General features: G+C 35.9%; 1 protein-coding gene across 3 annotated transcripts in view; it reads left to right on the forward strand.

Moving 5' to 3' along the window:
* Positions 1 to 15021, forward strand: part of KIF6 (kinesin family member 6) — a 172698-nt gene that overhangs the window by 111199 nt on the left and 46478 nt on the right. For all 3 annotated transcript variants that reach the window (XM_042789304.1, XM_042789305.1, XM_042789303.1), the window contains exons 14-15: positions 3192 to 3294; positions 9593 to 9648. In XM_042789304.1, the coding sequence (XP_042645238.1) occupies positions 3192 to 3294; positions 9593 to 9648 (159 nt within the window). The remainder of the gene's footprint in view (positions 1 to 3191; positions 3295 to 9592; positions 9649 to 15021) is intronic.

Raw genomic sequence — 15021 nt, forward strand, 5'->3', positions numbered from 1 at the left:
GCCAATTTACACAACCTATCAGGAAAGGTATAATTACAAACATGTTGATACAAAATTTATCACTTTTTAATGAAACCCTGTCAACTAGGGTTTTATGCATGTGTTTGCAAGAAAATTTTATGCTTTTTCCAATGATCTGTATTATTTTTGTGGTAATGATTATTCCAGTTCACATTGTAATGACTTGATGATATGTGTTTCCTGGTTCTCATCCTGTAGGATATGATGATTCATCCTTAGATAAGAATTTTCAAATATCTATTTTGTTACACTATGATATGAAAGAATGAGAGGATAAATTGTCTGGCCTGTAAGAGTAAAACAAATTGTTTTCTAAAAGTCTAACAATTTTAGCTGAACTGTTCAACCAGCTTGCCAAAAATGTGTTACCATCAATGGTTTCTTCTCTCAGTTCTGCTTTTATTCATATCGTGTATATACTGCTATACATATATTTCAATTTACAGCTAGAGAAAAATGAAATAGCACCTTGTTTTAAAAGAATTTATAGTTTATTTGTTTGAATTAGGCCTAGGAGAAACATCATGCCAATAATGTTAGTGCACCTTTGCACTTAGAGGCCATTTGAAAGAAGGTGAAGCTACTTGATGAAATTATAGATGATTTAAGGAGACGTAAACACTATGGTTGAAGATACAACGTCAGCCATGGAGAAAGAAAAACCTTCATTACTGAGCAGAATGAAAACACGACCACTCCATCAAGCTTCCAATGTTTTTTACAGTCTTTTACTAGTATTAACATTGCTGTATTCCTTATTATCATCCTAAATACCTCTGTCATTACCCACAGGCTGCAGTGTTCTTCTGTGGCTTTTTTATGCTCATATTATGCTGAGGTACAATCTTAATGGTCCTGTTTAATCTTTTTTCTTTAGATACCATTTTCAGAATGTGATTGTTTACTTCTCCATATATTTCTGTATTTTGTTAAAATGGACTGTATAAACCAGAAAATTTCCCCTTCCTAAGAGTTATGGGGATCTATTTTCGTGTGCTTTGCTTGGCTGTACAAATCTGCTGCCTCTTAATGTACTGCTGAAAAATGATTATCAGATTACCTTTAATTTTGGTTGATGCATTTCTGCCAGGCAGAAGCAATAATCACTGTAAAAGTTTTGTTTTCCAAACTTAGTTCTACTGTTTTTACTTCTATTCTCAAAGGCAGCACATTGCCAGAAGGGTTAAATACTTTACATTGCAGTGTTACGTATGAGTAAGGGCATTTCATTGTTTGTATTAGGCTCAGCCATGGATTTTGTCCAGGCTTTCTTCATTTAATACAAACTTTTTCTGCAACAAAAGCAATTCTAGAGGGTCAATTCAGGCTGCATATTAAAATTAGTGCTAGTGATGGGATGAATGTGCTATAAAATTCTTTTTGCAAAGCTGCCTGTTTTTCTTCAAGGCAAGCATGAAACATGAACATTATATTCTCGGGTCATCATCAGAGAAAAAATATATTTTCCTAAATCCTCTTGCGCCTTTGGATCACACAGCAGTAAAGACTGCACTGTATCTTTCTTTGATTTTCTTATTCAAAAAGGGTGGAGCATTTCTGCATGCTTTGCCATTCAAACATTCCTGGTGGTTCTATTTTCAACGCAAAATTTTAAATTAGTAACAGATGTGCTGATTCGTTTAACTGAAACAGAGGGCAAATTTTTCTACTATATTTTGAATAAAGTTTTTAAACTTTTATTGATTATTGAACAGTAAGTGCTAGTTTTTGTTACCAACCTTCACTTTAAACAGTATCTTATACCACAGAAATCTCACTGAAGTCAATCGGGGGTAATCCTTGTATTAGAAGTATGATGAGGGGCAGCAGAACATATTTGGTGACTATAAAATGCAGCTTATGGACCTAGACCCCAATAAGGTGTAGCATCCCAGTATTGCATATCCCAACCTGTTTAGGTATGTTTTGTTAATGTCTCATCCCCACTTACACCAAAAATGTGAAGCAGGTAACCTGGAAAATAATTGGCATACATGCATACATATGTTATTGGTAATGCTAGTCCATTGACAGAAAACATATAGAAGACTCTTGCACAACAGAACTCCCAGGAAACTTTATAGGTCTTGTGCACAGCGGATTTGGGGATCTCAATAGCTCTGAAGCAGGAAGGAAGGCTTGTGAGTAGGACGGAAGAAAGACTATAGAGAAAAAAAAAAACTAAGGACAATCAAATTCCAATTTAAGGAATATAATTTAGAGGTTTATGTTGCAACCATGATGTTGAATTAGAAGTGGAGCTACTTTGCATTTTTCACACAGTTTGAGTGCAATATTCTTCCCCCTTTCTGCTCCCGAACTATCTTCATTACTGTGATTTATTTAAGTGCAAGTCTCATCCTTTTTCCTTGCTTCTTTATTGACATATGTATTCGTGATAACACAGGTGCGGGTGTAATCTTTCATTCTCCTTAAGCCTCTGAATTTTTTTGTTAATGATAATACAGATGCATGATTTCTTATTTAGGTCTGTAGATCATCTAGCAATGAGAACTGATAAGTAATACATACTGTAATACTTTTCTGTAGTGAATTTTTAGAAGATTTATTAGCCAAATTGATATTGACCTTCTAGCTCACAGAAGGAAACAAACACCATGTTGAAAATTTAAAAGGCAGGAAAGAACCTTTTTTGTAGATAGAATACCTTATTCACTTAAAAGGATATGAAAACATTCATTAATACATAATTAAAAGAAGCCTGAATTATTTTCTTCCAAGAATACTGCAAATACTCTAAGTATGTTTAGGAGCAAATATGAAACAGGGATGAAAAAAACACAGAAGTAAATTGCAGTTTGCTGTTGTGAAAATACCTCTGGTTCACACTTAAGAATATTTCACCTATTGTAAATTTTCAAAGTTTGGTATTATTTATGAACATTTTAAGTTGTCTTGAGAAGCTGTACAGCTCAAACATTCAGACTTTAGAGAAGTGAAGTGAAATGAAATTAATTTGTCAGATAAAAGAAATCTTTTGTCAAAAATGCTTTCCTGTTGGTGGAACATTGAACTTAGTCTTCTGGGTGCTTTAAGACCCCTGGTCTGACTTGCTATCTTTGTCTAAATAGGAATTAAATAAATACAAAATGTCTGTCTTTTGATGTCTCTGAAGTAGCTCCCTTTTTTTTGTTTTTTTCTTGGGGCAGGAGGAAAGATGTCACTTGGATGTCAGGAAGCTTTTGAAGTTTTCAAGCAGGACCATGCTGACAGTATAACCATTGAGGACAACAAGGAGCTTCTAAAACAGAGGTGAGTGTCACAGCAAGATACACCTAGAGGCAGACATCTGAGAGTTCGTTACGAGTCTGTGTAGGAATGAGCAATTCTACACCAGACGTCCCAGGCTTCTATTGAGAACTTGGTACAGAAACTTCACCTTTTCTTACTGGGGTTATTTCATATTAAGAAGGCACTAAGTGGTGCCAGAATAAAAGTTGGGATAGAATATGAAAGTGGCATGATGAATCTTAGCGCATATTTCTTCTGGTTTTATTTATCTTATCTTCATAGCCATGTTGAAGCAATGTGGTAATGGCATTCATGACCATGAATTATCTAGAAGAAGTAAGATCCATGTGACTGAATCAATTACTGCAATTTCCATTGTCAAAAATGCTTTACTGGCTTCAGCACTTAGTTGGACAGTAAGCTAGGAGATGTTTAACATATGCTTTTGTCTGTTGTTCCTAACTTGTTTGCCAAGCGATTTTAGCTTCTTTCTGCCAGTTTTGCACTCAAAACCAGAAATAATAGTTTCCTCCTCCACATTTATTGTTAATGCTGGCAAAACACTTCAAAATCTTCCGGTGAAGATGATGAGAATGGCAAAGCATTGAAAACACGAATTTTCATCAAGCAGATTTTAAACATCTCAGAAATTAAACCACCAACACTTGTCCATGTTGATTGGATAACAGTACTGTTTCAGTGTCCATTTTTCAAGTGTTAACCCTCCTTGTACTGCAAGAGAAATACAAGATTTTGAGAAGTGAGATGCCAAAAGCAGATCTCTCAATCTACCCTTTTAACTAACATTTCCCCTATCAGGTTTGGGGGTTTTCTCTTTTTAATTTTTTTTTTTTTTCTATTTTGTCCCGGGGTTTTCTCCTTCTCCAGGCCTCTTCTGCTTTCCTAATAACACAATTATCCCAGTTAATAGCCATGAAAGACATTGGTTTTAAGGTCACTGACTCTTATTTACACCAGTGAAACTGAGGCAAGAAATTATCTCCACATCTCTGTGACTTATTCAAGTTCTTGCTATTTAACTCTTTTCTGAACTGGTTAACTTTCTACTTGTGTCTATAACTTAGCCACAGGGACAAAATTTGCTAAGGTATTAGATGTATGTAAGAATTTTTCTATGTAAATTGGATATTTAGTAATGCCTTTCTTCTGATCAATGTATCAGATGATGCCACATCACTGCATAAATCATTACACTGCAATAATTTCTGGCATTGCTGTCTATTGAAGAAAACACTTCGTGGTCACAGCATGATAAAGGAAGAAATAAAGTTCTGAGCCATGCCCTGCATTTCCTCTAGTTAATCACAGTTCTTCCATATTTTCTCTGTTTGTTATTACTATAAAGCAAACTGGTATTTCCTTCTGGTTTCAGAACATGTAATAGAGATGGGCAGAACCCACAAAGTTTGATGCCAGATTTTCTTTCCCTAAAGGACAAAGAGATTCAGACTAATGCCTTGGGTAACTTCTCTCTAATATGCATCAGCTGATTGCTGAATTCCGTGCTAATGTGAATGTTGACACCCTAGAGCAAGACAGTTTTCCTCTGCCATTTGCAGTCGTTTTTAGTGAAGATGTCTATAGCTCTGAGTTTACTGAGTTCATTAGAATGGATTTATATCAAGTCCAGTCTGTAATTTGGAATGCAGCCTCTGAACTACCAGTTACACAAAAGCTGTGTTACTCAGCCAGTGTTCAAATTGCACAGGAAGAAGTGTGTGGACACCACATGTTTAAAGGTTACCATAACTTCCCTTTATATGTAGGCCTCTCATGTTAATAATTTTGTTTATAGTTACATAACCACTTCTGTCATACCACAAGCAGTATTTGTTTCACAAATTATTTATTTTTAGCTGTCTTATTTTTTCCTTTTGGTATTTTGGGTAGACTTTCTTGGCTTCTTAATTATCATAGAATCATAGAATAGTTTGGGTTGGAAGGGACCTTTAAAGGTCATCTAGTCCAGCCCCCCTGAAATGAGCAGGGACATCTTCAACTCTATCAGGTTGATCATAGCCCCGTCCAACCTGACCTTGAATATTTCCAGGGATGCATCATCTACCACGTCTCTGAGCAACCTGTTCCAGTGTTTCACCACCCTCATTGGAAAAAATGTCTTCCTTATATCTAATCTAAATCTAACCTTTTTTAGTTTAAAACCATTACCCCTTGTCCTATCACAACAGGCCTTGCTAAAAAGTCTGTCCCCATCTTTCTTGTGACCCCTTTTAAGGTCTGAAGGGCTGCAATAAGGTCTCAGAAAGCCTTCTCTTCTCCAGGCTGAACAACCCCAACTCTCTCAGCCCGACCTCATAGCAGAAGTGCTGCATCTCTCTGAGCATTTTTGTGGCCTCCTCTGGATCTGCTCCAACAAGCCCGAGTCTTTCCTGCGCTGAGGGCCCCAGAGCTGGACACAGCACTCCAGGGGGGGTCCCACCAGAGCAGAACAGAGGGGCAGATTCACCTCCCTCAACCACACTTCTTTTGATGCAGCCCAAGATACAGTTGGCTTCCTTGCCTGTGAGTACACATTGCCCCTTCTCAGAGGAACACCCCTTAATTCCTTTGAGGTATTTCACTGGTGTTTCCCCGTTGGCTCCTAATACCTCAGGAGCCCCTGGCTTATCTCCATCAGACTTCAAGTGTGCATTATATCATTCTTATATTAATTCAGTGTTGAACTGTCAGTGAGCCTAGTTGGAAATTTGACTGTGAAGGTCACAAATGTTGCTTGGGCTGTGAAATTATTTGTACAGATATGAATATACATAGTTATGCATATAAAATATACATTTTTTTCTGTAACTACCAGTGTATAAACAATCAAATGTAACTGATTGATTAAATTGAATACTGAAAAAAAAAAATTGTCTCATTTAAAAAACATATATAAAAGAAATATTGTTTTTGATATAAAATGTTTTACCTATTACTTCAGAGCTCTTTACAGGAGCAGTAGCTCAGTACTCAGTACCATCTTTGAATTTTAAAAGTGGGGACGCTTATATAGTTAAGGATAAATCCTCTCTGAAGCTCATTTACTGACTTACTGTTCAAGTGAAAGACACTAAATTCAAGCTATTCTGACAGTTGCCTATGGGAAGTTGCCTTGTAAGAGAGGAAGGGTGATTTTCTGAAGCCTAGTTTGCAGTTAACACAATTCTTTTTCATTTTTCTTCTGTACATTAATAACTACTGCCCTACTTAAAAAACCCTGAGTTTATGCCCAGACAGAATCAGATTTCTGCAATTTGGACTTCCTATACTTGACTTCCAGATAACTTAATAATATCCAGTTTCTCAATGCAACCATGTTTTCTTAGCATTGTTTCTCTGAGGAGAAAAATACATCTCATTTTCTGGTGAAATATACTACCAAGAAATCTTCCCAGCTGAGCCATTCCGATGCAATATTGTATACTGCACAAAGCTTTTAAATCCCATCCTATTCAGTATTTCCAGTAGTAAAATTCTACTAAGCTTACAGAAATGATGTAAATCTAGTTTCCATTTTGTTGTTCTCCATTATTTTTTTCCACTTTCTTCTTTCCTTGCTTTCTGTGTTTCAGCTGGTTAGCAGCTAACTTGTTTTTTCAGTACCTATGGATGAGTTTCATGCAAAGGATGAGTTTCACTTAGGTCAATTTTTGTTGTGATTCCTAATAATTTAAAATTAGTGAATGGTCATTTAATTCACTAGATGTCTCCATTCTTTCAGTAGAGAGATCCTCTGAGTCTGTCTTGATTTACATTATGAGTTAGACATTTATTTTTCAAAATTTTTTTTTTTAATTACTGTCACTTGCATCCAAAAAGTGAAATCTTTGCAAAAATGCTTGTTCTACTAAAATTAGTAGCTAAATTCACTTTGGGGTTTCATCATGGAATATTTATCTTGCCAGTAATAGAAGATATGTTTTAGCATCTTCAGCCTTTCTATGGAGTGGTCTCCATGTAAGATACACAAGAACTCTTTTCAGCTAACAATATAATTGTTCACTCATTACTATTCACAACAATATCAGCTTTATACTAGATAATATCACCTCTTTATTAGAGTAGTATCAGAAATAGCATTTCTCCATTCAATATTAGAGTCAAATCCTATGTCTTTGTCTAGTTTATTTTGTTTGACTATGATTCATAGTCACAGATGGAATTTGTTGGACTGTCATAAATTAATGCCAAATTTCAGTTTATGTTACTATGCTAGTTTATAAACCCTGCTGTTTGAGAAACAGATGCATGGCCTGTTCAACTACTGACAGTAACCTATAAATAAGGGCTGGTTAGATAGCTGGCTTCAACTTGTCTAGCTAAATCCCTCTGTGAACATGAATCAGAGTCAATAGTCAACAGGAGATTTGCCTCAGGAATTACGAAGTCACTGACAGTCTTAGTATTTGGCTCATGGGAGCTGAGGGAAAGAAAGAGAGAACTACTTTGGGGTGTTTCCCTTTAATTATACAGTCTTCAGGGCCTGCTTGGGTGCGCTAAGTCAACACCAGTGGAAAAAGCTTATATAAAAATCTCACAGGTGCTTCAAAGGCTTCTGCATTCTTTACTTAAGAAACAATAAGTGCTGAGGAACCCTCCAGCTTCAGCCATTTAGCTATGTTGAATTCAGCCTTGAAAGCGAATGTTTGTGAGCAGATACAAATGCGGGCACCTGAAATTCTAATTTGTTCCAGTTTTACAAGGAAATGGACTAATTGAGAAGGGGTAATTTTCCAAACACCACCTCCCCAGGGGAAAGTCATATTTCATTACTCTGTTCTGCCATTATTTGAGTTAGACAGAAATACAATTTGTGGATTTCCTCGGTTACTTTGGCTAGACCAAGGCTCTTCTAGAACAGCTGAAGGCTTGCTTAACAATTAAATATTACAGTTCTGCCTCCACATTCAGCAAGGTTCAACTTTTACACATCCAAGTAACAATTCAGAATTTCATGCCAATCCTAATGTCCTGCAACAAATGTCACAATCTTCCTTCTACATTTTTAACTATTACTATTGAGTCTATTACAATGGATATTTTCTTGAACAAGCCTCAGTTCTCTCAGAGACTCTTCAGACTTTGCCATTGTACATTGAATTGACTGTCATTATTTTTACAGCAGAATATACTTGGCATTTGAAAGCCTGATTTGTACGCCATTTGTCTGAAACAGTTTTATATAATACTGAGTTAAATAAGTGTAAAAGAATAATTATGACAGAAACTGCTGTAAAAGATCAGAAAACTGACAGAAAAAAACACAAGGAGAAGGCATCAAGTTCTAGCAGACTGTAGGGAATGTAGAGAATATAAGTGAATTTGTAAAGCTCCGTAAGCAGCTGTTTTTTAAGGATATACTTAGACATGACACATTTCCTAAGGAGCAAGACATACAATGAGCAGTTGCAAATGAAAAAAAGAAAATTCTGAACATTCGAATATTTTACATACCATGTGAAGGTTTGTTTATTTGAATATAATAAGTGGTCAGTCAATTAATTTAGAAACATACCTGGTGGGAATTTCACATCTTTAAAAAAATCATTTCCAGTTTTGATTAGAGGTCAAGCTATTTGCATACGACAAAAAGGAAGTATTGATTTGTTTCCATCTTTCTCAGCCTGCTTCTTGCTTGCTATTTGCATATCTTCATGTGGCTAGCTTTGGCTTTTGTTGGTATTTGAGCAGTAGCTGAATATCATCTGAAAGTCTGCATTCACATAAGGATTATCTGTAGAAGAACACAATAGTTTTGTCACACTTCCTTATATTTCTGTTTGAGAGATTTCCTCGTGACTGGGAGGTACACTTTCACAGAGTACAAACAGTGATTGTCAGCAATATACAAATTAGAGGATGAAATTTGAAAATTGATGAGCAGAAGTTCTAATACTTTCAAACATTTTGTTTTGACTTTGCTTGGATTTTTTTTCTTTTACTTTTATATATCTGTTTATATATTAAAATATTGCAAGTAATGTAGCATATTAAAATTAATATTGTAGTGCAATATGAATATTTAGGAGAATCCACTCATTAGAATTGAAATAACATAAATTTTGAAACTTAAGAAGTCAAATAAGTTTGCTTTGTCTGTCTAGTAAACTTATTTGTTGCATGGTCTCTTTCAGAAATGGTTTCTTTTAGGCCAGACAATCTTTGATGAAAATTCCTCCAACTATTTCTACTTACAAATCAAAAATTAATCCTGAGTAATTCTGTATTTTATGGTGAAAGACTAGTTTAACTAATTGTTCTTTAGAATAATTCTGTATCTTTATGCTTGCATTGACAGGTTTGCTGAAGCTAAATGCCTTGGAGAAAAATTAAATGAAGTGAGAAATAAAATAAGTGAGTACATTTTAGCTTCATTTTGCCTTTTTAGCTGATGAAATCACAGCATTCAGAGGATATGGGTAGAGATTCTAGTTTCTAGAAGAAAAGACTTAATGCATTAATAAAATTTCCAGGTAAGCTGTTACCTGATGATAGTAGTAATAATTTTACAACACTTTTATTTATTTCAAATACCATAATATGAAAAACAGCTCCCTTCTTTACTTGACAGGATGTCTGAGAATTATCAAAAGGAGAAGTTAAGGAATTAACATTGGGTTTTCTGAATTTTATTTTGACATAAAAGGATCTAAAGACATTGTTTCAAATTGTGATATCTAAGGATTAAGAATTGTGTTCATCTATAGAAATCTGTGTATATAAAACAAGATTTCATTGTTGAATTATCCCTCTACACTTCCTTTGTACAGGTTAATAAGGGAAATTCTGAGGAATATCTCAGCTTGATGGGGGTTTTGTCATTTTTTGGTTTAGGATCTCAACAGAATATGCTTGGCTTCCAGTTTCAGATTGTTCAAAGCCAAAAATCACATTATATTCAACTCCAAGCTAGGTTTTATCTGATCCTCCTAGCAGCCTTTGATATGTTCCTAGCTGATTTTGAGTTCTGTTGATTCCAAGCCTGTAGGTTCTTTCCTAAAAATTGGCTATCCAGGCTCACTGTCAGATGTGAAACACAGTTTTGTCCTCTATCCCTGCAGTCCTTGGAGATCAGGTCCAGGTCCTCCTGTATGCACGCATTCAGGTAAACCAGGTCTTTTCAAGCTTCCAGATACAGGCTGTGAGGGACTAGTTTTAAAGGTAATCTGGTATCCAGGTCCAGTGGTGTAGACTTTGCTCTCAGTTTCTCTCTCCTTCCTCTTTGGGTGGCACCAGCACAGACATAGACAATGAAGTCATTATCATCACTTCTTGTCTTATAACAGCATCTGACTTCTGGGAAAGTACAAAAATCTCATGGCACTCTTGACAAGTGCTCTGTGCTTTTACCATAGCTGTGATTATATTCTCTGTGGTCATGAATGGTCGGTACTGCCAGATTCCCCTCCCAATCACCTTCGGGTACACCACAAGTCCCTCAGAGATATTATGCAGTATATTTAAAGTTATGTCAGCTATGTGGGAAGCCTCATCCATGTTGGCACTGTGTTTTCAAACCACAGTGCACAGGATATTTGGAAGGGATCCAGAACCAGACACATCAGGTTCTAAGCCCTGCTGCAGCAGTGTTATGAACACTGGGTTATTTCTGTAAGACATGACACTTGAATCAACCTGCCTTCTCTTAGTAGGCTCATTTGTCTCCTTCAGACTGGCCAGAACATAAATGTCAGTACAGAACTTCTGCCAGGATATCCACAGATTGGCCCATGCAAGCAGAATTTCAATATCTGCCTCAAAACTATGGGTCTCTTCAGTCCATATAATCTCACTTAATTCCTGTCAAGTAGGCTTTTTCCTATAGTAAACTTGGAAAAGCAGGTTAAACCTGCTGTGGAAGACAATGCATGTTATTCTCCAAGTGACAGGAAACCCCTCCAATGCCTATAGCTTTTGGGCAGTGGGGTGCACAGGTGTGGACATGAGCCATCACATCAGGACACAATCTCCCTTTCTCTGCTGCTATTTTGAAGTCCACATTGTCCTGATTTACTTCTATCTCCTGGATTTACTCATCTGTGATAAGCCCAAGAGATTTATTGGCCTAAATGAGGTAGAGACAAAGTCATCACTGTCAAATGTCTTTCTCTTGCTGAGATTGAAATCCGTTTTGGAGCAGTCATGGTGAGCACCAGCAATAAGCAGCCACACACAAGCAGACTTTCCCAGTGCCTGGGGCTGCGAGTGTGCTGCTTGAAGACTGGAGCCTAGCATCCACCTTACATACACCTTGTATCTGTTATAAATGTCTTAGGGGGACAACAAATGTTTGGAGGGTGTGGGAGACAATACAAGAAGTGGTGGAACACATGCCAGTCCTGAAGATACCACTTGTAGTGTCATGTTGGGACAAGATTTGTGTGGTCTGTAAATCCCTTGAGATTTTCAGGAGTCTGTTGTGGCCACTCTCAGAAATAATGTGACAAAGCAATGTATATGTAGCCTCTCAATACTCTGTTTCCATGGATTCTAGCAAAATCTAAAAGAAATCCTTGGTTTGGACTGAATTGCTGTGGGTTTTTCCTCAGTAAGTTAGGCAAAAGTTCTGATAGCTACAGCACATGAGTGTATGGATTTTTCTGCAATTAAAAGCATCTGGTTTAAAATTTGGTTTTGGTTAAGTTCTTTAGTGTTAGAAGTGAAGAGGTGAAGTGTATTTGGGGAACACGAACTATACAAAAATCTGAGTGCATATTCATATGTATATGTAACCTAAAAAACCAAACTGATCACTTGAACAAAACAGGCACCTGTGTAAGGTATCAGTAGTATTGCACTGAACTTGACAATGCTTATATGGCTCCTATAGGAAGATGTAATAGCTTGTAGTCCACGTGAATATTAAAAAGCTCCTTTAAGAATCAAACTAGAAATGTCTCCATAATTCTAAGAAAAATTGCTCAAAAGTACACATTTTTTTTGTTTGGTTTATAAAGTGCAGTTAGAAGTAAAGCATTTTTAAACTGAAATTAATTTAATTACTCTCCATTTTTTTTACATTTTGTTAGTAAAATGGAAAAATGCCTTTTCATTTAGTTCATACCATAATCCTACTGTATAAACAAGTGGTTCCATCCATGTTGTATCCTTTTATAGCTATCCATATGCTGATCTATGCAGATTATGCAGATGTACACTACTTTGTGAGTGGTCTTTAAATATTGCTGTATGAGGCTTGAGGGTGTTTATATTGTACAGTCCTTCCTTCAGTTCTTTCTGTGTAACTTTATGCAACGTGAAAATTAGCACCCTGATCAGTAAAAATACTATATTTTATTCATCTCTCCTTTACTCCTGTCCAGTCTTCTTTTGATCATAGTTGTTAATAAATCTACCTATTAGCACCCATCTAACAATTATTAAATCTTTGCATCCAGTTATATAGTTTAGCAGCCTGAAACAATTTTTCAGTTTAGACTGTCTCATCATAGCATACATACTCAGAAGACAATTAAAGATGCTAAGTTAGGTTACTAACCTGCCAAATTTTTACTGAAAACATGGTAGGAGAAATAAGAGTCATCTGCAGCCTGCAACTAGATCTTTAATTTACTTTTATTGTTTCAGTTTCCTTAAGCATTCCTGGCTGCCTTGTTGTGCACAATCAAAAACAGATCCCATCAATATCAGTTTCTGTTATTTCTAAGCTACACTTAATAGTATAAAACTATGCACCACGGAGGCCATAGAGCCCGTTTCATGCAGTCTGATTATATTTTGAGATAGTGACAGCAGTTGGATGTAACTTTTATGTCATAAATCCCCTTTCATTCTGACATTGGAAATATTAGTGTTTTGCAGTGAAAAGTACACAAAATACTCCAACCACTTCTCAATTACTCCAGCATATCAAAAACACCAGGAAGTTAGGACTGGAAAAAAAAATTTGCAGTGAGATTTCCATGGTAGGCTTTTGCTGATGTTATTACTTGCATAAAAAGATTAAGGAAAACAATGTCTAGATGTTAGCTGGAGTTTAAGTGTAGAATGACTATAATATCAGAAATGAGACATTGTGGCTAGCATGCCTCTTTGCTACTATACCACATATTCCTGGATTCTATTTCCTTTTATGTTTAATAGCACAGCAGAAAATGCAGAGATTTTTAAATTAATTTTATGGAAAATAATATGTATAGCTTAGATTTTTCATTACGCTTGCTTTTCACAATGACCTCCTAGAAATAAGAAGGTGAATTTTATTGTAGGATGAAAATTGTCTTTTTCTGATACTAAAAAAAAAAAAAAAATAAAAAAAGAGGAAAGTGTTTCTAAGCCAGGTCACTGTAGTGATCCTTTTTACTGCATTATCATACAAACCTCTGTACAGCCACAAATAAAGGAGCAAAGGGCTTTGGTGCAAGCACTGAGGTGCACTTCTTTTTGAAAGTCAACTTACTGCATAAATACACCATCAAAAAGGCAAAGAAAGGAAGTATGGATTTTGAACATGTAGACATGGCTGGATTAGTTTGAGTGAACTGTTCAGTATTGTTTACATATGACTGGAGAATGTACCTAAGGACTAGACTTTAAAAGACAAATACAGAAAAACAACATGAGTAAAACTGGAAAGAAATTACTGTGAGGTCAGGGAACTAATGAGAACTCTGTAACCAGCGTAGGAGAAGTGGAACATGAGCCAGCACTGACATACAAGTAAATTTTTGCCTTTCTAGTCCAACATTAAGAACTTTCACTGGAAAAAAAAAAAAAAAAAAAAAAGGTTTATTTTCTTGTGAAAAAATGTTATGTACCACTAAAAGTACTTTTGTATTGTATCATTTCCAAAGAGTTAGGGTCTCTAACAAGAACTATAAATTCTTTTGGTATTACCAAAAAAGATTTAGTGAATAAAATTTGATGCTGAAGGATTTGATTTCAGAATAGTGAAGGTACAGAATTTCTTCTTGCAAAAAATTGAGTGATTGTGCCTAGCACATTGTAATGGGTCAACCTCGGCTGCTGCCAGGCACCTATCCAGCCGCTCTCTCACTCCCCTTCCTCAGCAGAACAGGGGGAGAAAGCAAGAAGAAAAAGAAATGGGTCCAGATGAAGATGGGGAAATAACTTACCAGTTACCATCACAGGCAAAACAGAATCAAGTTAGAGAAAAGTAATTTAATTTATTGCCAATTAAAATAGAGCTGGATGGTAGGAAACAAAGACAAAACCTCTGAAGTCAAAACGTCTCTCCTTATCAGGGTTAGCAGTTTTATTTCTAGGACACTGTTATCAACAAGGTGGGTTTACATCATTACCAAGAACCTTCTGTGTGAAAGGATTCTAACAGTAAGAAGTCATCTACATCTGAACAAAGTGCAAAGCATTAAAAAACAACAAAAAGGCCCAACTGCTACTACATTGATCACACAGCAAGTTAGAATTGGGGGTATTAAAAATACTGTTTTCAATGTAAATTAAACTGATATATTCATTCAGAATTTAGTGACTGAAAATTTGTCTATATACGACAATGTGCTACGTGTTAGATGCATTTAAGATTAGTAAAGATTTCCAGTTCATCCCCATAAACGTCTGCCTATTTTGGGGTATTTATACCACTATTAGATTTAATTTTTTCCTAAAGGAAAAAAAGGCATACTAAATGGTATTTAATGCCCAAAGGGAAGCAGCTGTTGTTTTTAGTCTGTCCAGAAATCAGCTAACACGGTTGAAGCTGGGAGAGGAAGGGCAATCTCATGT

The sequence above is a fragment of the Tyto alba genome, unplaced genomic scaffold (genome assembly GCF_018691265.1).
Source record: "Tyto alba isolate M040663 unplaced genomic scaffold, T.alba_DEE_v4.0 Super-Scaffold_16, whole genome shotgun sequence".
Classification (NCBI taxonomy): domain Eukaryota; kingdom Metazoa; phylum Chordata; class Aves; order Strigiformes; family Tytonidae; genus Tyto; species Tyto alba.